Source organism: Excalfactoria chinensis, chromosome 6 (assembly GCF_039878825.1).
Source record: "Excalfactoria chinensis isolate bCotChi1 chromosome 6, bCotChi1.hap2, whole genome shotgun sequence".
Classification (NCBI taxonomy): domain Eukaryota; kingdom Metazoa; phylum Chordata; class Aves; order Galliformes; family Phasianidae; genus Excalfactoria; species Excalfactoria chinensis.
In genome coordinates this window covers 24,691,154-24,715,652 of record NC_092830.1, presented here as the reverse complement: position 1 = coordinate 24,715,652, position 24,499 = coordinate 24,691,154, and the positions used below count along the sequence as shown (strand labels likewise).

The following is a 24,499-nucleotide window of genomic DNA, read 5'->3' as shown; positions in this document are numbered from 1 at the left end:
GATTTTAAATGAAAACTGAGACAGAGTGAAACCTCCAGACAAGAGTTTATCCCATTTGTCTTGGATGTTGTTGTGACAGTTATCTTATGGAGATGTCCCTTTTCTTCCTTCTCATGGAAAAAGTAGTCAATTTAGATTATAGACCACAGTTTTATGTGCTGAAAGATGAGAAGTATTAGTTATACTCTTTTTCACTTTGCTGGAAAATCCCTGTTAGCATACACTTTTAAAGACATTCTAGCTACTTTATTATCTTCAACACAAAATGTTTATTAAGTGATCCTTATAATGGCTGTGTGAGGTTGTCAAAACTTGTTAAAAATCAGTGAGAATATGAATAGGGCTTTGATGTCCAGACTCTGTTGAGGGAAATCTTTATTAACATTGATTAGTTCCCTGATCTTTAAAACGTATTCTTTCTGGGGAAGAAATTATATAAAGTTCACATGATTTTTTTGCAGTCAAGAGAAAAGTCATGTTGAATATATTAAATTTGTTAGGTATAAGCAAAAGGAAACACTTTCACTGAGAGTGTCTGACTTTGCTAATCCATGATTTACTATACCATTCTTCACAGATGAGAATTTCACACTTCCAGTTACTAGCTTATGGCAAAATGAATAATTGCCAATTTTCACATTCTGCAGTGTGGCTATTAAGGTAGAAAATTGTTTCACATTACATATATCCAGCATAGTGAATGTTCTTCAAATTCAAATCTTGTTCAAGCTGGAAAACAGCAGGCAATCAGGTTATGGTAAGGATTACTCTAATTAGAATCCTTGTTGCACCAGTCATGTCGAGGTTCTCAGCCAATGAAAATAAATAGTAGATACTTCAAGTATAGTAATAGAGATGATAAGCCTACTTTTGACTGTAAAAAACATGCATATAATTACTTAATAGCTAATGATTCCACAGTTATTTTTCCCACTCTGGGCTCCATATGTCCTAGAGACACATCCACTGGTATATGTAATAGGATTTCATAATGGTTAGTACTAGCTTCAAAATAATAAGGATCAGTTTCATTTCATGTAGAAAATGGGCATAGCATGTGTACAATTAAAAATTGCTTTAAGCAACAAAAAGACAAACGAAATAATTGGTAATTGTTGTTCTTCTAGAGGTATAATGATAATTTTTTGGCCATTTCAACGTTACTGATTTCAATAAAATTAAAATCATATTTTGTCTGCTTAATAATTTTTCCATAAAATCAGTCTTAGGGGCTTATATTTCAGTGTGCTCATATATAAGAAATGTTTTAAATGGATTATTTTTGTACTTATAATCTGATGACATCCTTGATACTAAGTGCAGCTTGGGTACATAAGACTGCTAATAGCACAGTTGGTTTGGGTCTAGGATTCAGGGAGATGGGTGTTAATTTCTTTCTTCATTAACATCAATAGTTATCAAAACAATATTAATTTTATTCAAATGGAGATCAAGCTAAGTTCTTTTTTGTGTCAGGACCTTAAGTGCTAGAAAGTATATTGTACAGTTTGCAAGACACTTTCTAGGAAAATGTGGCTTGTTCATATCTGCAGACCTAGTTTGGCTTGTAGTCGGTTTTGTTTAACATAAATGCACAGATGTGTTTGGCAAGAGCTGCACTTTGCTACTCTATTTCAGCCTTTTCTGGTAATGAATGTACATGGTAGACTAGGTTTCTGATTCATGCTTGTTTTCCTATTCCTTGTGTATGCATTTGCTATATGAAACAGGATATTTTTTGTGAGTCATGGAGGCAACTGTCAAAAAATCAGTTCATAAATCTGTGATATGACGTTTACCAGGAAATGATAAAAGTGCTCGTAGTACATTTTTGCAAGAGCCTTGATCTGACCTGAAAACTAGCTGAAATACTGAAAATACCGAAATATCCAAAATATGAAGGAAACCTTTTTGCAGTAAAGGACATTAGTTTGCAACAATTGATTCAGTTTCTGTGCCACCCTATTTGCTTATTCATTTACTGAAGTAAGGCAAATGATGTACAGTTGATTTTCTCCTGTTCATTTTACTTGAGCTGCAGCAGGATGTATCCTATTATGTAAAACAGTGATTCCCTATTAGTTTTTCCTGTTTCAAGATACAGAGATGAAACATGAAATCTTTTTATAGTGTAGTTTTACTGAAACTTGTTCTCCATGGATATAAAATCTTGAATATTGCCTCTTTTAATGTTTTAATCATGTATTATATGATGCATCATCTACATTAAACATGATACATTATATACATTTCATTATATATTTCACAGGATATTTGATATATACTATGCATTAATTACCGACTTAAAACTCTCAGGGCCTACCACTTAGTCTGAAATCAGCTGCAACAGTTCTGTCATTTTTCACTAAATGTTTCTGGATGCTAATGAGGTGGATCAAATTAATGCAGTATTGAATTTTGTGTATTTAAATGCTGAACCCTAGCACTTCAGCACATAATGAAATTACTTCCTGCAAAACATACTCTCTGGATATTCTTAATAGAAATATGTAATTCTGTCTGTTCATCCTCTGTGGACATTTGTGAAACCTGGTAGTGTTTGGCTTCTGACTCATCTGAAGTCAGATTTTGCCAGCAAAGAAAAGGGCAGATGAGATTCAGCGGTTATTTGTGGTGTACGGAACTTCTCACCAGCCCAAGCTGAGGCACAGATACCATTTATTTTTGTAGCTGATGTATGCGTGCATTTTTCATCTGATGCCTTGTGCACATACGGCTTAGAAATACAGACCAGGTAGAAAATGTATCTTAATGGTTCTATTAACATCATGCCTTTCCAGAAAGAGAACAAAATTAGTCTACTATCATAAAAAAACACTGAGTACAATTGCATTATCAACATAACAAATAAGAAATAAATAAGCTGCCAGCTGATGTTAAGGAGACAGATAATTAAGTTACCTTTAATTTCATGTTTGTGTACAAATGTCTCCTATTTCCCTCCACCCTTTTTATTCAAAGAACATCTTGCAAGTTAACTATTAGAGCAAACTTAGATTAGAAATAGTCTAGTGTCATATATCTGCCATGAAAAAAAACACACTTGATGTGAATAAATAAGGCTGCAGGATCCACAGGAAAATAGATATCAAGTTATGTCACTATTGCTGCTAAATTGCTCGCTGTGAAATGTGTATTGATACACTTTTTGAAAGGTTCTTACTAAAGCAGTGGGCTTAGAGGAAAAGTACCTCTTTCAGCGCCTTTGAAAAATTGTAAATCTACCAGTAGTAGCAATTTACAAATGGGTTATAAGTCCTTTGTTTTGAGTTCAAAATTCAAGGCTCAGTATTATGACTATTAAAAAACAACATACAGACTTTGAAATGTCTTAATGCTGTTGAAAATACTGTCCTTTAACTTGCACAGAAGACCTAGAAATAGTAGGTGATAACTCAAATGGTTGGCTGAACTGTAATGTCTGGTAATGGATGACTACATGTATACATACGTGTGATTTTCTGCTGTTCTTTATGAGCTTATATATGGGCAAGTTATGTACATCATCTGTACAGTTACAGAGTACTGAGTGATGTCTTGGAAATAGAAATGGGGTCTTCCTTTTGGGTGATGTTCATGGTGTAGCAATGACTAGGAGCCTACAACTTGATCACATGCATGTGAAAGGGGTATAGTAATGCTCCATTTGCATCCTTCCCCTCCCTCCTACAAACATGTCAACCGCTCTTCGCAATCACTCCCTGGCTCATTATCTCAGCTACCAAAACACTAATCAGTAGTATCTAACTAAACAATAGCTAAGAATCTTTGTCTGTGACATTGAATTACGTGATGTTCTTTCACTGAAAAAAGGGAAAAGCTTAAATGTACAGGAAAATCTTTTTTGATTTGTGCAAATGAATCCTGTGATGAACCTCTTGTCTCTGAAAGGAGATTTTACAGATTGTTGCATGATACTACAGGCATAATGGCATCTGCTTGGCTCCTGACACGCCTGTTTTTCTTAGGATGAGTACTAAGATGCTTGGTCTGGGTTCTAATAAGCTAGAACAAGCTCATGGGCCTGAATGGATCTACTGTGGTGTACTGCCACATTTGCCTAACTGTGAGTCCCAAAAGCCTGGCTGGAAGTGTGACTTCCATCACTATTTGATAATATGGTAGTTTTTACTGAGTTAAGTCACCAAGAGAGAAGATCATTTTTCCTGAATTTGTGCTGCATGCTGCAATACTCAGTACATCATTGAAAACTGGCATGTGATGTTTTGGCACAGTAAAAGAGGTTATGGTACACAGACTCCAGTAATCAAGATTTAATACATCTTATATTTAGTCATTTACCAGACAGAATTTCTGTAATAAAAATAACTGATGATTTCTGATATTCCTAAGGTTGCAAATGTCTTCAGCAAGTAATCTTTGCTACTCTGAGAATCTAGAAAATTTCCCTGATCATTCATAAGCAACTGACAATAATTTATTGCAGCAACATAGCATTCAGCACAATGGGGGATCCAAATTTGACTGGGATAACAGATTATTTATTGAACGTAAAGTTTACCAAACATATCATGCCATGTTCTTGGCCGTAGTCTTTTCTGGATCTTAAGAGTGAATCATACAAAGCAACTTAATTTACATCCTGACAGACACAGGCATTGCTTGTCCCCTTGACACCACAAGCTCTGAAATGTAGTTAAGTTCTAGTGCATTTTTCATTTACACTGGCTCTCATGAATTTCTGTCATCTTGTATCAAATAATGATTGAGAGAGAGGGAGAGAGAAAGAGGTCAGATGAAAAGCATCCATTACAGTCCATTGTGTTCTTCAATATGCTGTTCACGTAAACATTAATGCCTCTAATCTTCACCCATGGAATCTCATTTTTTTCTTCATACAGTGAACATACCAAGTCACCTTTATAACGTTTAAATTTAGGCTTGATTATCTCAAGAGTTATCTACCATTTCCTTAACAACGCTTTATAGTTTGTATGTGTTGAAATAAATGGGAAATGCCAGAGGGCAAAATTCTCACAAGCTCTATGGAGATCTCTATATTTTTATCTTGACTATTAGAATAGCCACGGTTCTTTCAATGCAGAGTAAGTGAAAGTAAATGCCCCACACCCCTTGAGTAGATTTTCCACCATTTAGATGAATCTTTGTACAGAAAAACAATAGTCTTACTTGAAAAAAGTCACCTATACCATGTTGAAGTTGGTTGTATTTTAAATACCTGATTGCATCCCTTGCGTAGAGGATAGAATACTTTGTGGGCAGTCATCAGGAAGCTCAACTAATATCACTGGTATTAACATTGGTGTTTCTTATTTTAGTTATTGTAAGTTAAGACATGAACATTGTCTTTTCCAATGTATATTTTTAGGTTGTTGACAAACTGCTGTAATTAGTTTGATTCCTTACTGAACAGTGAAAGTTTTTGCAATCTGTGTGAATTTGGAAAGTTGCTTCCAGCCTCAATACCAGAAGTTCTTAAGCAGAACATAGTGTATAACAGCTATTTTCTTGAATATTATTTGTGAAACAGTGGTTCTCTGTTTCTTACTTCAGTAGTTATTATATTTCTCAGGAAGGAGAAAAGTCATATTGCTGAAATACTTTATTTTATTTATTTTGCATTTGAAAAATAGGTTGAAAAGCCATATTTTCTTTCAAGATATTCAACTTTATTAGTCAAAATATTCATTATATTCAACATAAAAATAATCTACTTGTAGTAAGCTATTGTAAGGGATATTGAAACAAACTAAGGATAAGAGCCATCTTTAAGCTTTAGCTTGGGTTAATAATTTGGCTAATCTTTTGAGCAGTACTTGTTCTGAAGGCAATTATTTTAATGACTAATGTTCAAATATGAATGCTAATCTTATATGTCAGACTTTACTGACTGACATGTAAGTTGTAAAAAAGGAAAAAAGCTAATTCTGGGACCCTAGACGGTACAACAGGAAGATTCTGCCACCTGAGGTATAAAAGCTAGAGAGAGCAAAAAAAGATGTCTCTTCGTCTCTTCATCATTAAGGTAGAGAAGATTGCAGAATCTGAGCTGGTTTGATAACATGTTGATATTACGTGATATGTGATAGGCTGATATGTGGTCAGGTGAGTCAGGGATTATAGCCAGAGCCTTTTTTTTTTTTTTTTTTTTTTTTTTTTTTTTGCTATCCAGCAATGAAAATGAAAGCTATGTAGAGGAAAAGAGTATAAAGTGGTAACAAGGGAAAGTTTTCATGAATTCTTCTTGTTTAGTTTTTGCACATATGATGGAAGTGTATTTTGCTTCAGGCTGAAATTATCTTAGCTCAAAGAAAATGTCTAATCTAATTCAGCTTTGAACTAATTGTTCTATTGCTAGTCCATTTTCATTAAAAAACAAAATACTAAAATATGAGGTGTATTCAGAATAGAAATATATTGTTAATGGTGCTTCAAGAAAGCTGTTGAACTTTGCATAGGACACATAAATATCCTTCTCAGACAGCACTCTATTGCCAGTATACACTGTCATAACAAGGAAGCATTTTCCAGCATAATGTGAATCAAACAAGAGATGTATTTAGAACTTTCTTTTTTCACCTTCACAGTGCCTGAAAACACTAACAAATGCCTTAAGTGAATGATGCTTTGAACAGAGGTTCCCTCATTGACAATCTTATTTCAAGAGTTTTTTGCAGTCAAAGTAGAAAAGGACTTTGTTACTGCCATAACTTCATTACATAAAGTGCAGGTGAGACACACAGGATGCTGAGTCATTTCAGAGTAGCAATCTAATAATATCAAATCTTTGAAATGTTGAAGTAGAAGGTGAACTTTTATCCTCTATGTTTAAAGAACAGTGTCTGAACTATTTCCTATGCATAAAATGAATGGTTTATGGTTACTGTGAAAGAAAAATATGTTAACTCATTACTTGTAAAGGAACTATTAAATGTCATTGCACTTTGTATATCAAGGTCCTTTGAACTGGAAGCATCCCTGGTTCTAAAGTTATTGACAGAGATAACCCTACCCTCTCACTCTTGCCCCCCAAAAATATTTCACTGATATTTGGTCAGTTAATAAGGGAATTATATGGTCTTGGGGCTTAAAAATTGTTGACAGCATGAGTTATGGCATTTGCAAGCTTGTGAAGAAGAGACTTGAAATGATTCCTATGGTATTTTAGGTTTTAGAGCCTGAAATTACAATATGCTGACCTGCTGAACCATATTAGGTACTTTGATTGTGAGTTCCTGGAAATTCAGAATTCTTGTCACAGTGTATTCCTTGTCTCAACACACTCTAGAATTCAAGATAGTCAAATCCATAAGTGCAAAGGATAAGTTAGAGTGTAGTGTAAGCTTGATAAAATGTTCTGTGCTTTGATATTCTGCTCCAGGCAAAATGTAAGATGCTGATTGGAAGTTTTGCAAGTTATAAAAATCTTTGAAGATAATATATTCAAACTCCAATGGGGGTTTTGTAGAAAACTTTATCTGGTTTTTGGAAGAGCTAAATATTTTCTCATATAAATGTCTGGTGTCCTGTAAGTAAGGCTTCATTATGCAAAAAAGCTGAAACTTGTAGAATAATTTCGTATGTGTCTATTGCCATGGAATGGACAAAGAACTAAACATTCCCATCTGCGTGATATAATATTCACAACAGCTACAGAGAAAAACTTTATGACATTTAGTTGTGGGTGACGTATTGTTATTGAAATTATTTTAAAAACCAGACTGTGATTAACTTTTAGAAAATTAGAGATGCAGGATACAAATCCTTCTTATGAAAACTGCATTAAAAAGAAGGAACTAAAAGCTTGACATGGGTCACCTTTGTTTTAAGTGACTATGCAAATATGTCCAGCTTAACTGTAGTGGGAATTGTGATGTTGCAGGGAAGTACAGGATGTGAAGAATTGTGACGTGCAAACTGATGAACTGCTATATCACATAAACTTAGAACACTGTAGACAACCAACTAACATTATATAGAATTATTCAATAGTCTTAATAATGGCAGTGCAGTACAAGCACTATCTCTTAGCATTTGCCAATACATTGCCACTATTCTATTTCTGGATTTAAGATAAGATAAACCAAGATGCTTTTAGCAAGTATGGTGTCTCAGAATTTTGCCTTTTCCTAAAAATCTAAAAAAATCTAGAAAACAGGAGGCAAAAAGATTAAAAACCTGTATTAGGAGAAGAAATTTTGACCTCCTTGTCAGTGATATGGATCTCTTGAGAGGTTTCACGGTTAAAAGGGCAAGAAAGGAAGAACATGTTGTTTCATGTTCTGCTTAGAGTTTGACTTCTGGACTCACGTAATTTGTCTGAACTCCTCAGCCTGGACTTTTAAAGCAATCTTCTAACTTAATTATTTGCAATGGCAGCCATAAAAGTGGAATAAAAAAAAAGAAAACATGATTTCACATCACTTGAAAATTGTGGACCTTCATGGCTAGTTGTAAGTGTGAATAACAACATTGTGAAGATATTTAAAAGATATTATTAATGAAGTCTTTGGAATTACTGAAGACAATAAATAAAAAACTTAATTCACAATGGGAAGTAAATAGTTTGTTGTTAGAAAAATAATTTAAACTATAGGAATAGTTGATAATTCAAAAACTTGTCATTAGTAATTTGTTAACATAGATTAGACAAACCTCAGCTGTTCATGATTAGTGTTTAATGTGACCCTGCCTATGAGCATTTGAGCGGATTAAATGCATTCGTGTTCTACAATTCTATTATTCTTAAAACAAGGTTTTTTCTAAGCATTCTAATTTTTCAGGCTTTTATTTACTGCTGAATTCCTGCAGCCTTGTGGATCTCACAAGAACCTCTAGTGTTTTATTATGCAAGCAAATTTTGACAGAAGAGATTTTGAAACTAATGTGCTCCAAATATGCCTTCAGTGCTTGGAAATGTTATGAGTCTAGTAGAAACTGGCTGCTGATCCTCCAGGTAATTTTATTCAGGTACCACATTACTGTATAAAACATAACAAAAATTAGGCCAACTTCTTCTCTGAGACATCCACACCCACAAAGCATTTTCAGAAAATCACAGGGAATTAAACATACATAACCATAGGAAAATTTTGATTCACAGTTGGAATTTATTGCTTATTGTTAATTAAAAATAAAATTCTGTTAATTCCTTACAGTTTTAAAGATACAGATTTAAAAAATTTAAATGCATAATGCGTAATATTCAGCATTATTATTAAAACAGAATGTCCGGATTAGAGTTTGTTTGTATATTATATCTGAGTGAATACTCACTCAGATAAAGGACTAGTGCCATTATTATTGGACTACAGTTGGTACTCTGGGAATTGCTAAAGATTCTAACAGTTTACATGAAAGCTGATACAGATGTTCTGTGAACATAAATCTGAGCCCCAGATAAAGGTGAATACTATTTATCTATTGATTAGGAGAGATACCTCATTACTATTTTATCTATTAATTAGGAAGCGGTAGAACTATAATTACTGAACATCATTAGTGTTCAACCCTCAATATTTATTAGTAGTATCAAGGAATTGGATAAGTTAGTAATGCTGTAGAAGTTTACCCTCAAATATTTTATATGATTTTTTTGTTTAAATGTAAGTGTATTTCCCTGTCCTACTATGCTTATTACAAGTAATCACTTAGGTTGGTAATTCATAAAGAACATAACCTACAAATTTACACCTGTAATAGATGAGTTTCTTCAAATGTATCTGTTACTTTATCTCCCAGGATATTTTTTTTATTTTTATTTTTTTGTAAACTTTTATAGTCATTGATTGTATGGAGGGTCTAAATTTGAGGTATTTGCTATGTAGACAAGTAGTCAGCTCTAGGATCCTGCTTCTCCAGAATAAAACCCAAAACTAAACAAGAACAAACAAAAAACACAACAACTAAAAAAAATTTTGAAAAGACAATATTCACTTTCCAGAAATGTTTATATACTTGCGCCACTTTGGAATTTGATTTCTGGGATTATTGATGCCAGTAAATCTCCTTCTCACTAATCAGAGATAAGGAATAGGAATCATGAGCGAAGAATTACCACTGTAGTTATTTTCAGAAGAGCTGCCCTATTGTGTCTATAATTCATATGTATGGCATCTTGGACTATTTAATGTGTCATACCATAATCTTGTTATTGTCTGATATAACAATCTTATGTTCTTATGTAGATTCTTATCTTTACATCGTTAATATTGAAGAAACATCCTTTCTGAGGTTCTGATCTTGCCAAAACCTATAGCAGTTATTATACTTAGCAAAGCTAGGCACTCTCTTTACCTGGAAAGCTGAGCAATGAGGTGCTTTATAGTTTTAGGATGCTAGCAGTGTCTGTTCATTCCTTTTCAGATCTCCATTTTCTGCATTGGTAATGTAGTAACATAACATTCTGGAGATGGAATGTCATTTCCATAGTTTTTAATTACTATTACTCAATTGTTAGTTATTTATAAAGATAAATCTCTTATTTCTCTGCTTGCTCTTTTCTTTCAAACTTTCATCATCTCTTTTGGCTGAGTGTTCCAATAAGCCCTGTGTGTTTCTTTCTTAACCATACCCTTTGACCTTTTTTATATATGATGGAAAAGCTTTGTTTTTGCTCCTGGTTAAAATCTCAGATAGGAGTCACCTAAAATAGATTTCTGTGTATGTCAGTTTTTAAACAACAAGAAAAAGCAAATGTTCATGCCATCATCGTATATATAGCATTTTCCAGAGCTTAACTTAGTAAGACTAAAACCGACAACAGCAAAAAAATTTAACATTAAAACTAAAAATTGGGGGCGACACTCATGAACTCATGCCATTGTACCTTTGTTTTTTATTTTTTCAATAGGGTGAATTAAGGACAAGATGTCAAACTGAATTTTTGCCATTAACTTTAAATCTCTGCGATTTTGTAGATTCAAATCACTGCTGGAATACAGCTTGTCCATGATTTAATAGTGGTTAATCCATAATCATTCATTCACATATAATCTTAAGAGAGCACGCTTTTTGCTGCCTCTAGATTAGAAGGTAAAATTATATCCTATGGAAAGGGAAGGAGAGAGTGTTCAGAAAGAAGCCACAAATCCAAAATTATGAGAGAGAGTTACTTCCACTGTGTCTTAACTCTTCACAACCTTTTGTTATACCTAATGACACCTAAGTAAGTTTCTACTTTGATATCTGTCAAGAAGGTAAATTCGAAGTTGTAGATAAGATTGTAATAATCTCAATATAGGAATAGTCCGTTAGGGAAGGAATAGAAAACAGTGCAGTTCTGCATCTCACTTATACAATATTTGACCAAATTCAACAGGAATGCTTACATAAGTAATAAATCCACAACTAACCTGATAGAAAATAGAGAAAATTTATAGATGCCAAAAATTTTTCTATTGGTGCAACTATTCTATGTTGCTTTCCCAGTTGTAGGTGTTGTTGATGTGATGTTGCATGGGGCCTATTTCTGACTTCAGTCCTGTCCTTAGTTACATCTTAATAATTCACTGTGCTCTTCTAAGCACTCTGGCTGTCACACATTCTTCCAACTATAGGAATATTCAAGCTATTCAACTGTGAGTCAGTCTTCTGTGAGTAGTGCATATACTTCAATTTACAGAGGGATGTCAGTTTGATGAGCAGTACATCTAAAGAGACTTTCTTTCAACATTTAACAGCTGGTGTGGATTGGATGGACCCTCATAAGGTTTATAGATAATGATCAATAAAAAGTTAATCATAAAAACAGTGTTTGGAAGAAATATCTGTAAGTCATCTAGCTTAACTCTCCAGTTCTGAAAATCTCCATGGACCAATTTCTTCCTTCCATCCTCATTGTGTTTACTCTTAGCTTTCATCCCAAATGGAATACTGTAAGATGGAATGATACAAAGATGGTAACAGATATTCAAAAGGTTATTTATAAGGAAAAACTCATCGATATGGATGCCTTCGCTGGAAAATACTGAGGCAATCTCCACCAGGGAGCAATCTCCAAGAGATGCTGCCTTAGTGGTGGTCAGCTCTTAAATGAAGTCTAGGAGAGGTGGAGTCAAGCTCCACCCCTTCCAGGAGCACAGCTAAATTACTCTTACCTGTGCTCCCACAGCTGTCCCAACACTTGCCTCAGCTGATTAATCAGAGGTTCAGGCTGTGATGACCAATTTCCCATACAAACACAAACATGAAATGTACACATTGTAAGAAAAAAGGATCACGAAAAGTTATTTCTGATCCCCACAATTGAAAGTATCCCTACCTCATAAGGAAATTAGCACAATTTGTAACTTCAAATGATCTTTTCCAAAAGTAATGGAAAAATGGGAATACTGATATCTGCAGTTGACAGCACTTGTATGTGATTTGGCTGACCATTAGTTGTCTAATTTAAGTAAAGAACCAGAGCCTTCCTCATTACAGAAGAGAGTTCAGTCATAAGACTATTGCACAGGTAATCATCTCTTCCTAGCTGTTAAAGGAGCAAGTTTGTTTTGTATGATAGCTCACTACCAGATAAAGAACATTTATAGGCACCTTCCTCTATTATTTACTCCTCAGTTGTGAAATCTTCCCAACGAAAATATATTTAGAGAGTCTGCATTTCTATAAATTGTTTCTTGGCGAATAGAAATAGAAAACATTTTCTGACAATTTGTACTTCAAGTAGACATTAGGTACTATCAAATTTGTTTGCTTCTCAAAAATATATCTGACAAGAAGCAGCGTGCTTTAAACAGTTTCTTACCTCAGGCATGCTGTTATGAACAATAGTAATTTGTTCACCTTGATCAGTGTACATTGACCAGTCAGTATGTGTCAGCATGAAGAAGAGGGACTTAGTTTCTATGCAACAAAAATGTATTCATTTATGTGAAGAATGAATATGTGGCTACTGTTATTGGTCTGTAAAATACTAAATAGATTAATCATTGCATTGTGGGTTAAAAATGAGTTGGTCCAACAAATCATTAGTCATGAAAATATGGAAACTCCACTCTATTTCAGGTATTAAAATTAAGGAAGTATGGAAATACATGCAAGTGAAGCTGTTGTTCTAAAAAAGAAATTGAAGTCAATATGCAGAAGTGACTGTAAAATAGAAATTAAATTTAAAAAAGAATTCAGTAATAATAACAATATAATGATAATACCCACTCTGTTTTTAATATATATAGATACTACAGACTCGTAAATTTTTTCTTGTGCAGTTCTGGTCAGCAATTAAAAAAATGTTGAAGTGCCTTAAGAATTGATATGCAAAGTCATTCAGGACGACTTATCATGGGATGTTAACATCTGTGCCTCGTCTTGTACTATTTTTACCTCACAGTCTTTCTGTATGGTTTTCCCTGTGATTGAAAGCAGTATTTCATGTAATTGAAAATCATGTATTTGATGCTTTTAATACAAATTTGTCCTAACTTTGAAGAACTTAACAGAAATATTTTAAAATGAGAATCAAAACAAAGCACAACATTTCTTTCTTTACTTTGCACTGACTATGGACATTAGAGGAATTCAAAACCAGCATGTAGGCTTTTCACATCAGAAACAATTCCTTTCATATGTTCTCTAAAAATGTGGGTTTGAGTTACTGATGACAAAGGCTCGGTAGCTTTAGAGAATCAACAGAAAGGGTTTTGTGGTTTCCATGGATCTTCTGTGTAAATGCTTCTCAATTTTAAATGGCCCTCTGGGTTTGTGACTGAATACTTCTTGTAAACCAAGAAGATTTAATAATCAAAATGATATTATTTTTATTTAGTATGTGGTTTCTTCATGTCTTAAACAAGACTGTTCTCTCACTTTGCCTGAGGACACATCTTACTCTAGCTGTGTGATTAGATTTTAGATACATGCAGTTGAAAACAAACCCAATTACCTAAATAGATGGAAGGTAGAAGTAAATTGTGATTAGCGCATGATTGTAAAACCAGAGATGCAGAAGCCTGAAACACTAGCTGTTTAATTTTGATGATGCAGCACCTAATCCTTAACGATATTTTAAAGATGTGGCTTTTATTACCTAACCAGCAATAACTTCAGACACAGTAAGAACTCCTTAATACTTTGAAGTTTTAATATTTAAAAGCCAATAGAGCTACGTCTATTTACATCTATACAGAGACAGTATATATGTCTTGAGTCTTTGTGAGTGGATATCATTTTAAAATATGCATAGGATGCACCGAACATATCTAAATTAAGAAGTGAAAATTACCATTTTTCTGTACACTTAAGAAAGCAATTTATGAGGCAGTGTGGATGCATAGTACTAAATATTAGAAATATGTATATTATCTAGTGGAGAGAACATTTATAACTTTAAAATATTTCTGAGGGTATTCTGTGTAACAGTAAACATCCAATCACTATTATGCTACAGAGACCAGCTGATGTATTCAGCAGTTTTACGTGCACTTATCTCTGAAGCTGTAATTTTCATTTTCATTACAGAAAGCCCATTTTTTATGGCAGAAATTTCAGCTTTCATAGGGCAATGTTAAATTTCCTAAACACATTATTTTAATGGCCTGCATCAATCAAACAGGCTTTATAAGATGCTTGAAATGTTTCAGGGCCAGCAAAGATAAAAATGCTTTTTAGCCTGTTGCAGCTATGCTTTCTTGTTACCGTTTCCTTTCTGTAATTAGTAAAGCCAGCATTCATCACTCAAGAATAAGGAAACCTTAGTGTAAAGGAAATACTGTCTTTCAAACCCATGAATTTAAGGTTCCTATTTGTCTGCTAGCCTTTGAGCCATTGAAATTCATGTTTTTCACAACTTGTTTTCATTTTTTGTAATGGTAATTTATTTTCATTTATATTGTGGTCTCCTTAAAGACCTCTGTAAAGATGTATCTTTGAGACCTTCCTACTCTATTGACCGAGTTAACCTAAGATGGAGAGAGGTTGTGAAGTTCTTATAATTTTTACATGAGCAGATGAGTGGAAAAGATAAATAGCTCAAAATAAAGGAAGGCTGAAATTATAGACAAAAAAGTCATAACAAGAGGAAAGCTCTCAAGAGAATCTCGCACGTTTTTAGAAACTGAATAAAATTGTAAGCCAAAACTTGTTGGAAATCAAATTTCAGCTGTTTCAGTGACCATATAAAATCTCAGTAAAGAAGGCTGAAATTCTTTGCCACATAGAGCACCCTGGAGCATGGTTTAATATTGCATGATATGATAGAAGGTTTGTAAGAAATTGTGCAAATTAAAAATGTAGCTTTTCTGGAAATTCACATTGTATTTTTCCCTTTCTTCTAAACAATTTGGCTCCCTCTGGCACTGTGGGCAAAGGTCATGCCCTTCATATAAGATCATTTATTTATATAAGAGAGAATAAGAGAGAAAGGAAAAGAAGGCATAAATTTAGAAGAGAATTACTGTATCCTCCCTGGAGGTATTTTCAAGAAGTTCCTGTATTCTTTTTTCACTGTCTGTTTGCACACATCTGTCTTGAATGTTCATCCAGGCAAAGCTAAGAACAGGCCACCTGGGTCTGCCAATGCAGTCCCACTCTTCGTGAAATCAATTGCTGGGTCATGTATATCTTCTGAATAATTCCACACATGTACAGGAGGAAAAAAAAAAAAAAAAAAAAAAAGAGAAAGAGAGGAAAATCCAGAAAATATAACTAAAAATATTATTCTCCAGAAAATGGGCAGTTTCACATGTCTCCTTTGAAACTCATGGAACCAAAATGATTCAGCTGTAATGTGGTAATTTAGCTCATAATAAAACAAGGTCTCAGAGTAACTCTTTAATACAAAACAAAAAGCAAAACAGATTTTGATGCCATTTTCAATATATCAAACTCATTATCATATGAAAGTTGGAAGACTCAAGAAGTTGTATTAGTGAATGCCAAAATATTTTGATGACATGAAGTACTATTAAAGAAATATTATTTCAAAATTTAGCTGTGGGAGAATGTAAGCCAGAAACCCCTTTAAGTGACTTTCATATCTGATCCAAATTTAAATATATTTCCTCCTGTTAGTGGCATCAGTTGATTACTTTTGCAGGTTTTATGAAATATTACTTAAAGTAAAACCAAAGAAATCCATATTTTCTCTTCACAATTCAGTGTGATTATACTGACAATCATTCAGTAGGGATAGTAATATATGTAACTATATAACTCTATATATAGCAATAGAATTAATAAATATATATAAATTAGGTATTAAATATTATCACTATTTTTGCATGTTTTACTTTTCATTTCACTTTCATATCATATAAAATGGCATTGTCATATATAGGCTGTTAGAATTTCTTGTGTTGATGAGGGTTGATAGGTTAATGATTCTTTTTTTCCCTCTGAAAGTCAGAAGGACATCTTGATGGTAATTGACTTTCTAGAGGTGTACTGCAATGCTCAGTGAAGCAGTTGTGTTTGATTCAGTAGGCTGGAACTGCAGAATTTTTTCAGCTAACAGCTCTATGCCGAAGTAGTCAAATGCCTGGAAAAATGAAGTAGCAATGAATTGTTCAGAAAAAGCGTAGCAGCCATTTTACTACTAGAAATTAACTGTGGAAACAGAATTGAAAAATCTGATGTGTATTCTAGGGATGAAATGATTGTGCAAATAGAAAATAGCCAAAATTGGAAGGATGAGGCTTTCACTTAGCTGCTTTTTGCTTTTTTTTTTTTTTTTTTTTTTTTTTTTTTTAAATCCAAACAGAATTTTCTCTCTGAGCTCTATTCTTAAAATATAATAGATAAAAATATATGTACATGCATATGTAGGTTGCTCTGAAAATAATGCCTCCTGTTTCTTTTCATGGAAACTACAACATGTACAAAGAGCACCAGAGCAGTATTTGATAGAGCAAATTCTCAGCTATGAAACACTATTTTCCAATACAGTCACCACCATTAGATATGCACTTCTTCCAGCGATGAACTAGAGCCTGTGTACTGCACTCATAAACATCTGCAACAGTGGAGGTGGCCCACTATTGCCACTGCTGAAATACACCACTCACTGCCTTACTGTGTTTACATCCCCTGTTATATCTCCATGAACATTCCACAAGCATCTATATATCTCAGTGGGCACAATTTTTTCTGCATGGAGGAACTGAATGGCACATCTTGTTCCATATGCACTTCCATATCAGATGCCATTTTTCAGATTTCCCCTCTGCTGCCATCTGTCACATGGCAACAAAATGTAGTGGAATATTTGTGGGAAGGTACTGCCTCTACTGCCATACCACCAGCAACCACGTCTGATGTCATAGTTCAATACAGTAAAATAAGAGGTATTACTTTCAGAGCAGCCCTCATAGGAGAAGTCTTTAAGAAATATCAATATATTCATTTTCGTTATCATCAACCTGCTGTATGTATTACTTAATAAGGCTTAATATTTTCTATCAGTGGCTAACATTCTCCCCATTTATTGTCTGGGTTCCCATGTTATAAGTCTCTAAGGCCACAACGAGCAAAGTGATATCACAGACAATTTTACTGGAAAATTAGAGCCCAGTTTTGTTGAGTTGAGGGTCTAGACATCTTAAGTTGAGCAAAAAAATCTGCAGAGCATTTTCTTAATGACTTTGTCATTCATCGCTCTGTGTTTTAGTTTCTGCCTCTAAATGGAAAAGATTGTATATATTCTCACAAGAACATAATAAAAATTAGTTAATGTTTGTGAAGCTCTTAGCAGCTCTTGATTTGCAATAAGAAGTAGAAGAAAGGGTTATATATAAAACCAGTAACTACCTGTCCAGTGAGCTTTGTTCCATCAGTGCTGAAAGAGTGAAAGGTCTTCTGGAAAAAAATGGAATGTAAACAGACAGTGAAAATGAACAATAATGTTGTCACATAAAAGGGCTAGATGGAATTCCTGCACAACTTTTTTTCCCTTGGTGTTTTGTTTTGTTTTGATTTGGTTTTTGGTTGGTTGGGGTTTTTTTTGTTTTTTGGTTGGTGTGTGTGTGTGTGTGTGTGTGTGTGATCTCCATGTTTATTTTATATTCGCAAACAGGGAAACAGTGCTTAAAAAACACAGGCTATCTCTTTTCACTGAGGCCATAAAGCAAAGCTAACATCATTTTTGTAAATATATTGGTAAGCCAAGACTATAGGATAGAATCATTCAATTGGAAGGGACCTTCAAATGTCATCTAGTCCAACACTAACTATCTGGGAAAAAGATAAAAAATGACAGTTTTTTTTTCTTTAAGGTACATTTTCAAAGCCATCTCATTTTTACAGATTCTTTTTAATTTATTAAAATACCCAGGAAAAAGAGTTATGAAATGATATGATGCATTAAAAAATCAAGAAGGATAATTTGAAAATCAGGCTTGTATATGCTTCAGCATTCTACAGAGCAGCTACTTATCTGTCTGCCTGCCTGCAGGGTACTTGAACTGTGGCATCTGTTTAGCTCAGAAGTTAATGACCATTTTCTATATGGATTATTTTCAGAAAGATGTTAAAATCAAATTCCAGCTCAAGGAAAAACGAAGGGAGAAGTCTTGCAGTGATATCTTTTTTTATTTCCGTGTTTATTTTGCAAGAAGCTAATAGATTGACATCTCTTCTGACATGACCTGTACCCTAGAAGTGAAGCTAATAGATCCATCTCTGTTTGTACTGGTGAGAAAGAGAGGAGACAATGGTATCCTTACATATATATAACATGTACTTATGTAGAGTTGGACATGTAGAGAGTAATACTTAGAATAAGTGTGCACTGATGGCTACTTGGGGCTAGTAAATTACTTGTCCATCACTGTTCTGCAGAAAAACAAACAAACAAACAAAAAAACGAATCTTAAGCAATAACATTAAACCCACAAAGCAAAGGTCTCATGCAGTTTTGAGCACAGAAAGAATGCATTCATAGGTAGAGAGAAAAGCCAGACACTTGAGCAAGAAATTAATCGCTGGATAGAACACTTTTTGCTCAGTGGCTTACTGTGTAATAGTTATGGAAATAAACTTAGAAGAATATACTGTATGTTAAGATAGTAGAATTGATGTTGCCTGCAGGGTATTGCAGTCATTCTAGCTGACATTATCCTGTTTCTCTCAGATTGACTCTGTAGCTCCCAGTATTTTGTAGTAGAGTTTGCCTTACAGGAGGAGCTTTAGCTGAAAAGAAGCTGGAAAATAGTAAGCTGTGATGTCATCAGAGAGACATCCCCCCAAGCTGTGTCTGCTTGCGTTGAGGATTTTGGGGAGTTTATGTCACTGCATGTAATGAAAAATATGGTACTTATTGGTCTCAGGTGGCTACAGCAGAACTTAGGGCTTCCCTCCCTCTCCTGTTCAGTGAGTTTGGTTCCTCCCCTCACAAATTACTGCAGACCATTTGAGTGTGCCTGCACAGACTGGCTTTCAGGCCTTAGATGTTGCCCACATTGCAGCTGAGAGGTGCAAATGCAGCACACAGAAGCCTAGCAGAGAATCTTTAATCTAATTAGCTCGAATAACAACATTAGTGAAGATGTGATAGAATGAGCTTCAGTAAATAAATGTACACTGATGTGAAAGCCTGCTAGGAATCCTCAGGACATCCCTGGGTGGCCTGAAACAACAATATACAATTTTTTAAAACTCTTCCCTAAGGCTATTGAAGCAACAGCTTGGCAGTTACTTCAAAGCCCCAAATCACCCCACAGTCTTGCCTGTAAAACAGTGCTAAAATATTATATAAATAAACTGCTTGTCAAGATCAATTTTTAGTCGTAAAAAGCTTTAATTTCCTCCCCATTGTTTACCAGTCTTTAAAGATCTGTGCACATGGCTATCTCAATTACAGCCAAATCCTCTGTGTTCACTGGCTCCATTGTAACAGTCAGATCTGTCAAAGCAGACTTCTCCAACCAGCCCATCTTCTGCTTCTGCCTACAGCGTTTTGTTACTGGTAGCCTGAGTATCACCCTTCACTTTTCTTGAGTGGTAGAAGAGTAACACAAGTTGATGAAATTGGCTCTGAGTCCCAAGTTACTGCGTGTTCTTTTGTGGAGAAGACAGCTGACTGGCTTAATAAGACAAACAAAATGATCTCCTAAGTCCCACAGCTAAGTCACTAAGTTGCAGGTGTACAACCAGGGCTTGGATAGGGTTCATTTGAAATATTTTTGTATGCTTTAAAAAAATCAGAGAAGGCAATTGGAAGATAACATCTGTGTACTGCACCAAAGGCTGTAGATCTTTAAAGCTTTTAAACCAAGAGTCCCATGAGAGGGAATAATAAAATGTAAGTTAGGCAGATTGGAAAATGATTTCGTTTTACTCTTTTTCACAATAAGAAAACAAATTTCTTTTGGGGGGGAAAGAGATGGTGGAAAAGCATTTATTTGCTCAATCTAAACGGTTCATCTTTAGTGTACTGCTTATTATATTATTTTTGAATAAGCGTTACTTAACAGTAGCATTACCCATTCTACCTGCAGCAACAGCAGCAGATCTCATTGTCTCTCCATTTGCAGCCCTCAACAAGGACCAATTCAACATATCTGGAATATTTGCTCAATGTATGTGCTCAGTCAGCTCTATGTGAACTACCATGGGACATTAATGCTAAGGTTGCAGAGGGGACAGTGCACACAGGCTCATCCTCTGCTAATCAGGCTTGTTGGGAGTAACAGGCAGATATTCACTGGCAAGGCTTCAAGAGTATTGGGAGGGATAAGAGCTTAATTCTTGCTCCTGCATGAATCTCTGGAGAGGCAAACCCAGTTTCTTGGGCTTGGAGACAAAGTCCTGTATGCCACGATTTCTCTGATCCCTTCCTTTAGAGTAATACAGAAGCAGTTTGTGTTTAAACATAGGAGGAGAATTAAGAGCTCTCACTCGGAAACAGGCTTTCTGCACGACCTTGAACACATGACGTCTCCTTGCTTGTTTTCTTATCTGTACAACAGAAAAAATGTTTACTGGCCACTCGGGTATCCATGAGGCTAGATTAATTATTTTTATAAAGTACTTTGTTTCTCTCAGGTAAAAGGTTTCCTACAAGTATGATCTCTAGCCACTTAGTGACTTGGTGTTTACGTTTCCTTCACTTTTTATTTATACCCTATCAATTTCAACTTTGCTAATGACCTCATCTGGGCATGAAAGAAGTCAAGAAAAAACAATGACTGTGTTAGTTAGATTGCATTTGTTTTGGTCTAGATTTCTTTATTTTAAGTATACTTCCACACAACAATAACCGTATGGATTTTCATGAACCACATTTCTTCAGTGACTTTTTATTATGATCTTTTCTCCCTTATATACTGTCTAGCATAGCCATGAGCCCATACAAATGGACAAGACTTTGCACTTCTATCCTTAAATTTTCTTCCATCTTCTGTTTGATCTATTTTAATACCATTCCTCTTGTTCACTTTTCTTCTATTTGGCAGTTGTTTTTGCCCTTCACCCTTCAAGAATCACAAATCCACCATGGAAGAATCATTTGTACACACTGTCATTTCTATTCACCGTGTTCCTTTTTTTTGTTTTGTTTTTTTTGCAATGAGACAGGGGAGGCAATGCGCTGTGCTGGATATCAGTGCAGTGTACCTTGAGTGCTCTGAAACCCTATGTCATTCACAGAGTGTATCTTCTTTCTCTTAATTACAAGACAGGGCAGAAATTTGGCTAGAGTTTGCCATGTTTTTGAATTGCTGCATAGCTAAGTGCTTCCAGAACATCTGATGCTACTGTTGTCATGTACAGCAGGCTGCTGAAAGTGTGAGCTATGAAGGAGGTTATCTAATACCCCAATACAGGCTTCTGTGAGACTTTAGATAAAGATATGATTAAACTGTATGTATCCAATTTGTAGAAAGTGGCTGCACTGCAAGAAATGAAATTATAGATTGCATTGTAGGTAAATTCTATGGTGTAATCACTTCAGAAGGGTTTGAAGTACAGTTTCCTATGCTTGATTCTATACTATTTTTCTGCTCTTTACTATTTCTTAGACAAATTGGAATTAAAGTTTCTATGCCTCGTTGCTTACCCTAGTCATTTCCTGAAATTTCAAAAAATGTCATTGAGCATGACTTTGTTAAAAATAATAATAAGCTGTTAGGCTAGCTTATTCAGTATGCTCAAGTCAAAAGATACTTGCAATCACTGAATGAATGGGTTTTATAAGGATGCAGCTTGTTCATTGGAATTTGTTGAGCTCTACAGAATAAGCCAAGTTTGAAGAAAATGTATATATTTAATGACTTTGAAGTTATAGAAACAGAAAGGCTTTTTGATGAATGTGTAGCATGATTTTCTCTGCTCTGTTTGCAGCTCAGATCATTAGGACAACGATTGACTGAAAATGTTAAAGTGACATTTTCTGAAGTTTAGCTTCAAATTCTGCTTCACAATGAAATGGTGGCAAGAAGTTAAGATATTTTTAACACTGGTTTTTACTTAAATGGTCGAGCTTACTATGTCTCTATTTCTGTAAAGATCCTACCTTGCAAGGACTGAAATTTAGGAATTTTTGTATTGCATTTTAGCAAACTCTTGGCTAGATTCTGGGGAGCACGTGTCCCATATGTCATCAAGTTCTTAGTCCTTTGGGGCAACATAATAGCAGTGACTAGGAAGTGTTTATATCCTTGCCTAATGTTTCCTGCAGCAAAGTGCCTTGAAAAGAAACAAATTTTGTCTACCAAGAAAAGTGCATAGGTTGAAACTAAAAATAAGTGGGGATGTTCAGAGAACTGGCTGAGCTTCTAGGTACAGTGAAACATTTTCCCTGTTTTCTCTGAGCAGCATGCCTCCCAGCTTTAGTGTCACATGTGCCAGGGACCAGTGCTCTCCACCTCAGAGACCACAGTGGTACAAGTGCTGTGCTCCATGAATAATTTTGTGCCTTGCTTATGTAAATGGAAAATATGATGACGGTATGTAATGCTGCATTTGAAATAGAAATGCAGGATGCCAGTTTCAGTGAGACAACCCCTAGGACTTCAGTGCAACCTAATGATGATACACTGGGTTGACTGCTGCTGCCAACCCTCCTAATTGCTCTAGATTACTCCTCTGTTCAGAAAATCTTTATTCATTTATTTATTTGCACAGTGGATTGCCCCTTCCCTCTTCTATTTCATTCACTGTATTTCTCTTGGAAAAAGGCTAAACTGTAGACAGATATCTGATTATTTCAGTGTATAATACTTACTTTTTGATAAATTTTAAATACAAATACTCAGATAAGTGAGTAAATATTTGTATTGGGAATTGGTGTTTATTTTTCATTAGACAAGGCATTGTTCTTCTTATGATTGTGTAAGTAACCACACTTTCTAAGGATTTACCAATCAGTCAAGAGATTTTGAAAAGTGGGTCCACTTAAATCTTAAATGTTAAGCTGTTCTTTTGGTTTTGTACAGTGCTTATTGTGATGGTGCTTTATTTATGCTTTTCTGGGTTTAGGGATATCTGTAGTGTTTCAGTCAGTATTGTATACTCAAAAAGCTTCAGAAAATAATGACTGTTTAAAAAAAAAAAATCAGCTACAAGGCAGGAAAATTAAAATATCACTTCTTATCTCTCAACAGATTTTATCTGATTAGTGGTGGAGTTCCTTTCATTATATGTGGGATTACAGCAGCAACCAATATCAATAATTATGGGATTGAAGGCAATGCACCATAGTAAGTACAAAATATGATCATAAATCTTTTAAGAAAAACATTTTTTTAATTCTTCTTATGCTGATAAATGTAACTGACGTCATAAAGTATACAGACATGCCACTTGGAATTGTATTTAATATGACATTTTATGGGTTAATAGCTATGAAAGCAGTATCTTAATCTGAGACTTGCTGCATCACCTCCACCAATTTGATTCCATTGTGGTCAATAGAATCACTTCTCATTTATAGAATCACTTCTCATTTACACCTCAATAAGTGAGAGGATATTAAAAATTGACTAATGGATGGCTTATTTAATGGGGCCACTAATTAACTTAATGAATTAAAAGTACTTAATTGTCTACCTTGAATTGATATTTTCCAGGTAACTTATTTGAAGTAAGTTTTAAATACTTGCTTCAAAAAAGGATATGTAAAAATTCCCCTTCTCTTGAAAACCAATAATTTTCGATTTGCGCCGTATGGAAATTTTCCAGTCACAATGTCTTTCAATCACGAGATAGCACTCTCATTTACCAGCATATTAGTGTTTAGTATACCTCCGCAAGCTGTTCAGGCATCATGTTGTTATTAATTCTTGGCATGAAACATGATATATCAATGAACTGCAATAAGCCTCTCCATAAAATCATGGCAGAAAGTGAAGATAAATACATTCTGTGTGAATGATCAACAAGGCAATGACTGATGCACTAATGGCTATATGAGTAAACTGCCAGTGTCTTGTTGCTAGTCCTCTAGTGGATGTTACTCTTGGTTACTGCTTTGAACATCTACTGTAATGCATTTGAAAATAGTTATATTCTGGATGTGAAAAGTGGAAACTGAAACAGAATGCCTTGTAACTGATCATTTGGC

At 34.7% G+C, this 24,499-nt stretch overlaps 1 protein-coding gene across 3 annotated transcripts in view; it reads left to right on the top strand.

Moving 5' to 3' along the window:
- The window catches only part of ADGRA1 (adhesion G protein-coupled receptor A1), a 238,991-nt gene that overhangs the window by 208,570 nt on the left and 5,922 nt on the right, over window positions 1–24,499 (top strand). For all 3 annotated transcript variants that reach the window (XM_072340010.1, XM_072340011.1, XM_072340012.1), the window contains one exon: window positions 23,541–23,636. In XM_072340010.1, coding sequence (XP_072196111.1) covers window positions 23,541–23,636 — 96 coding nt within the window. The remainder of the gene's footprint in view (window positions 1–23,540; window positions 23,637–24,499) is intronic.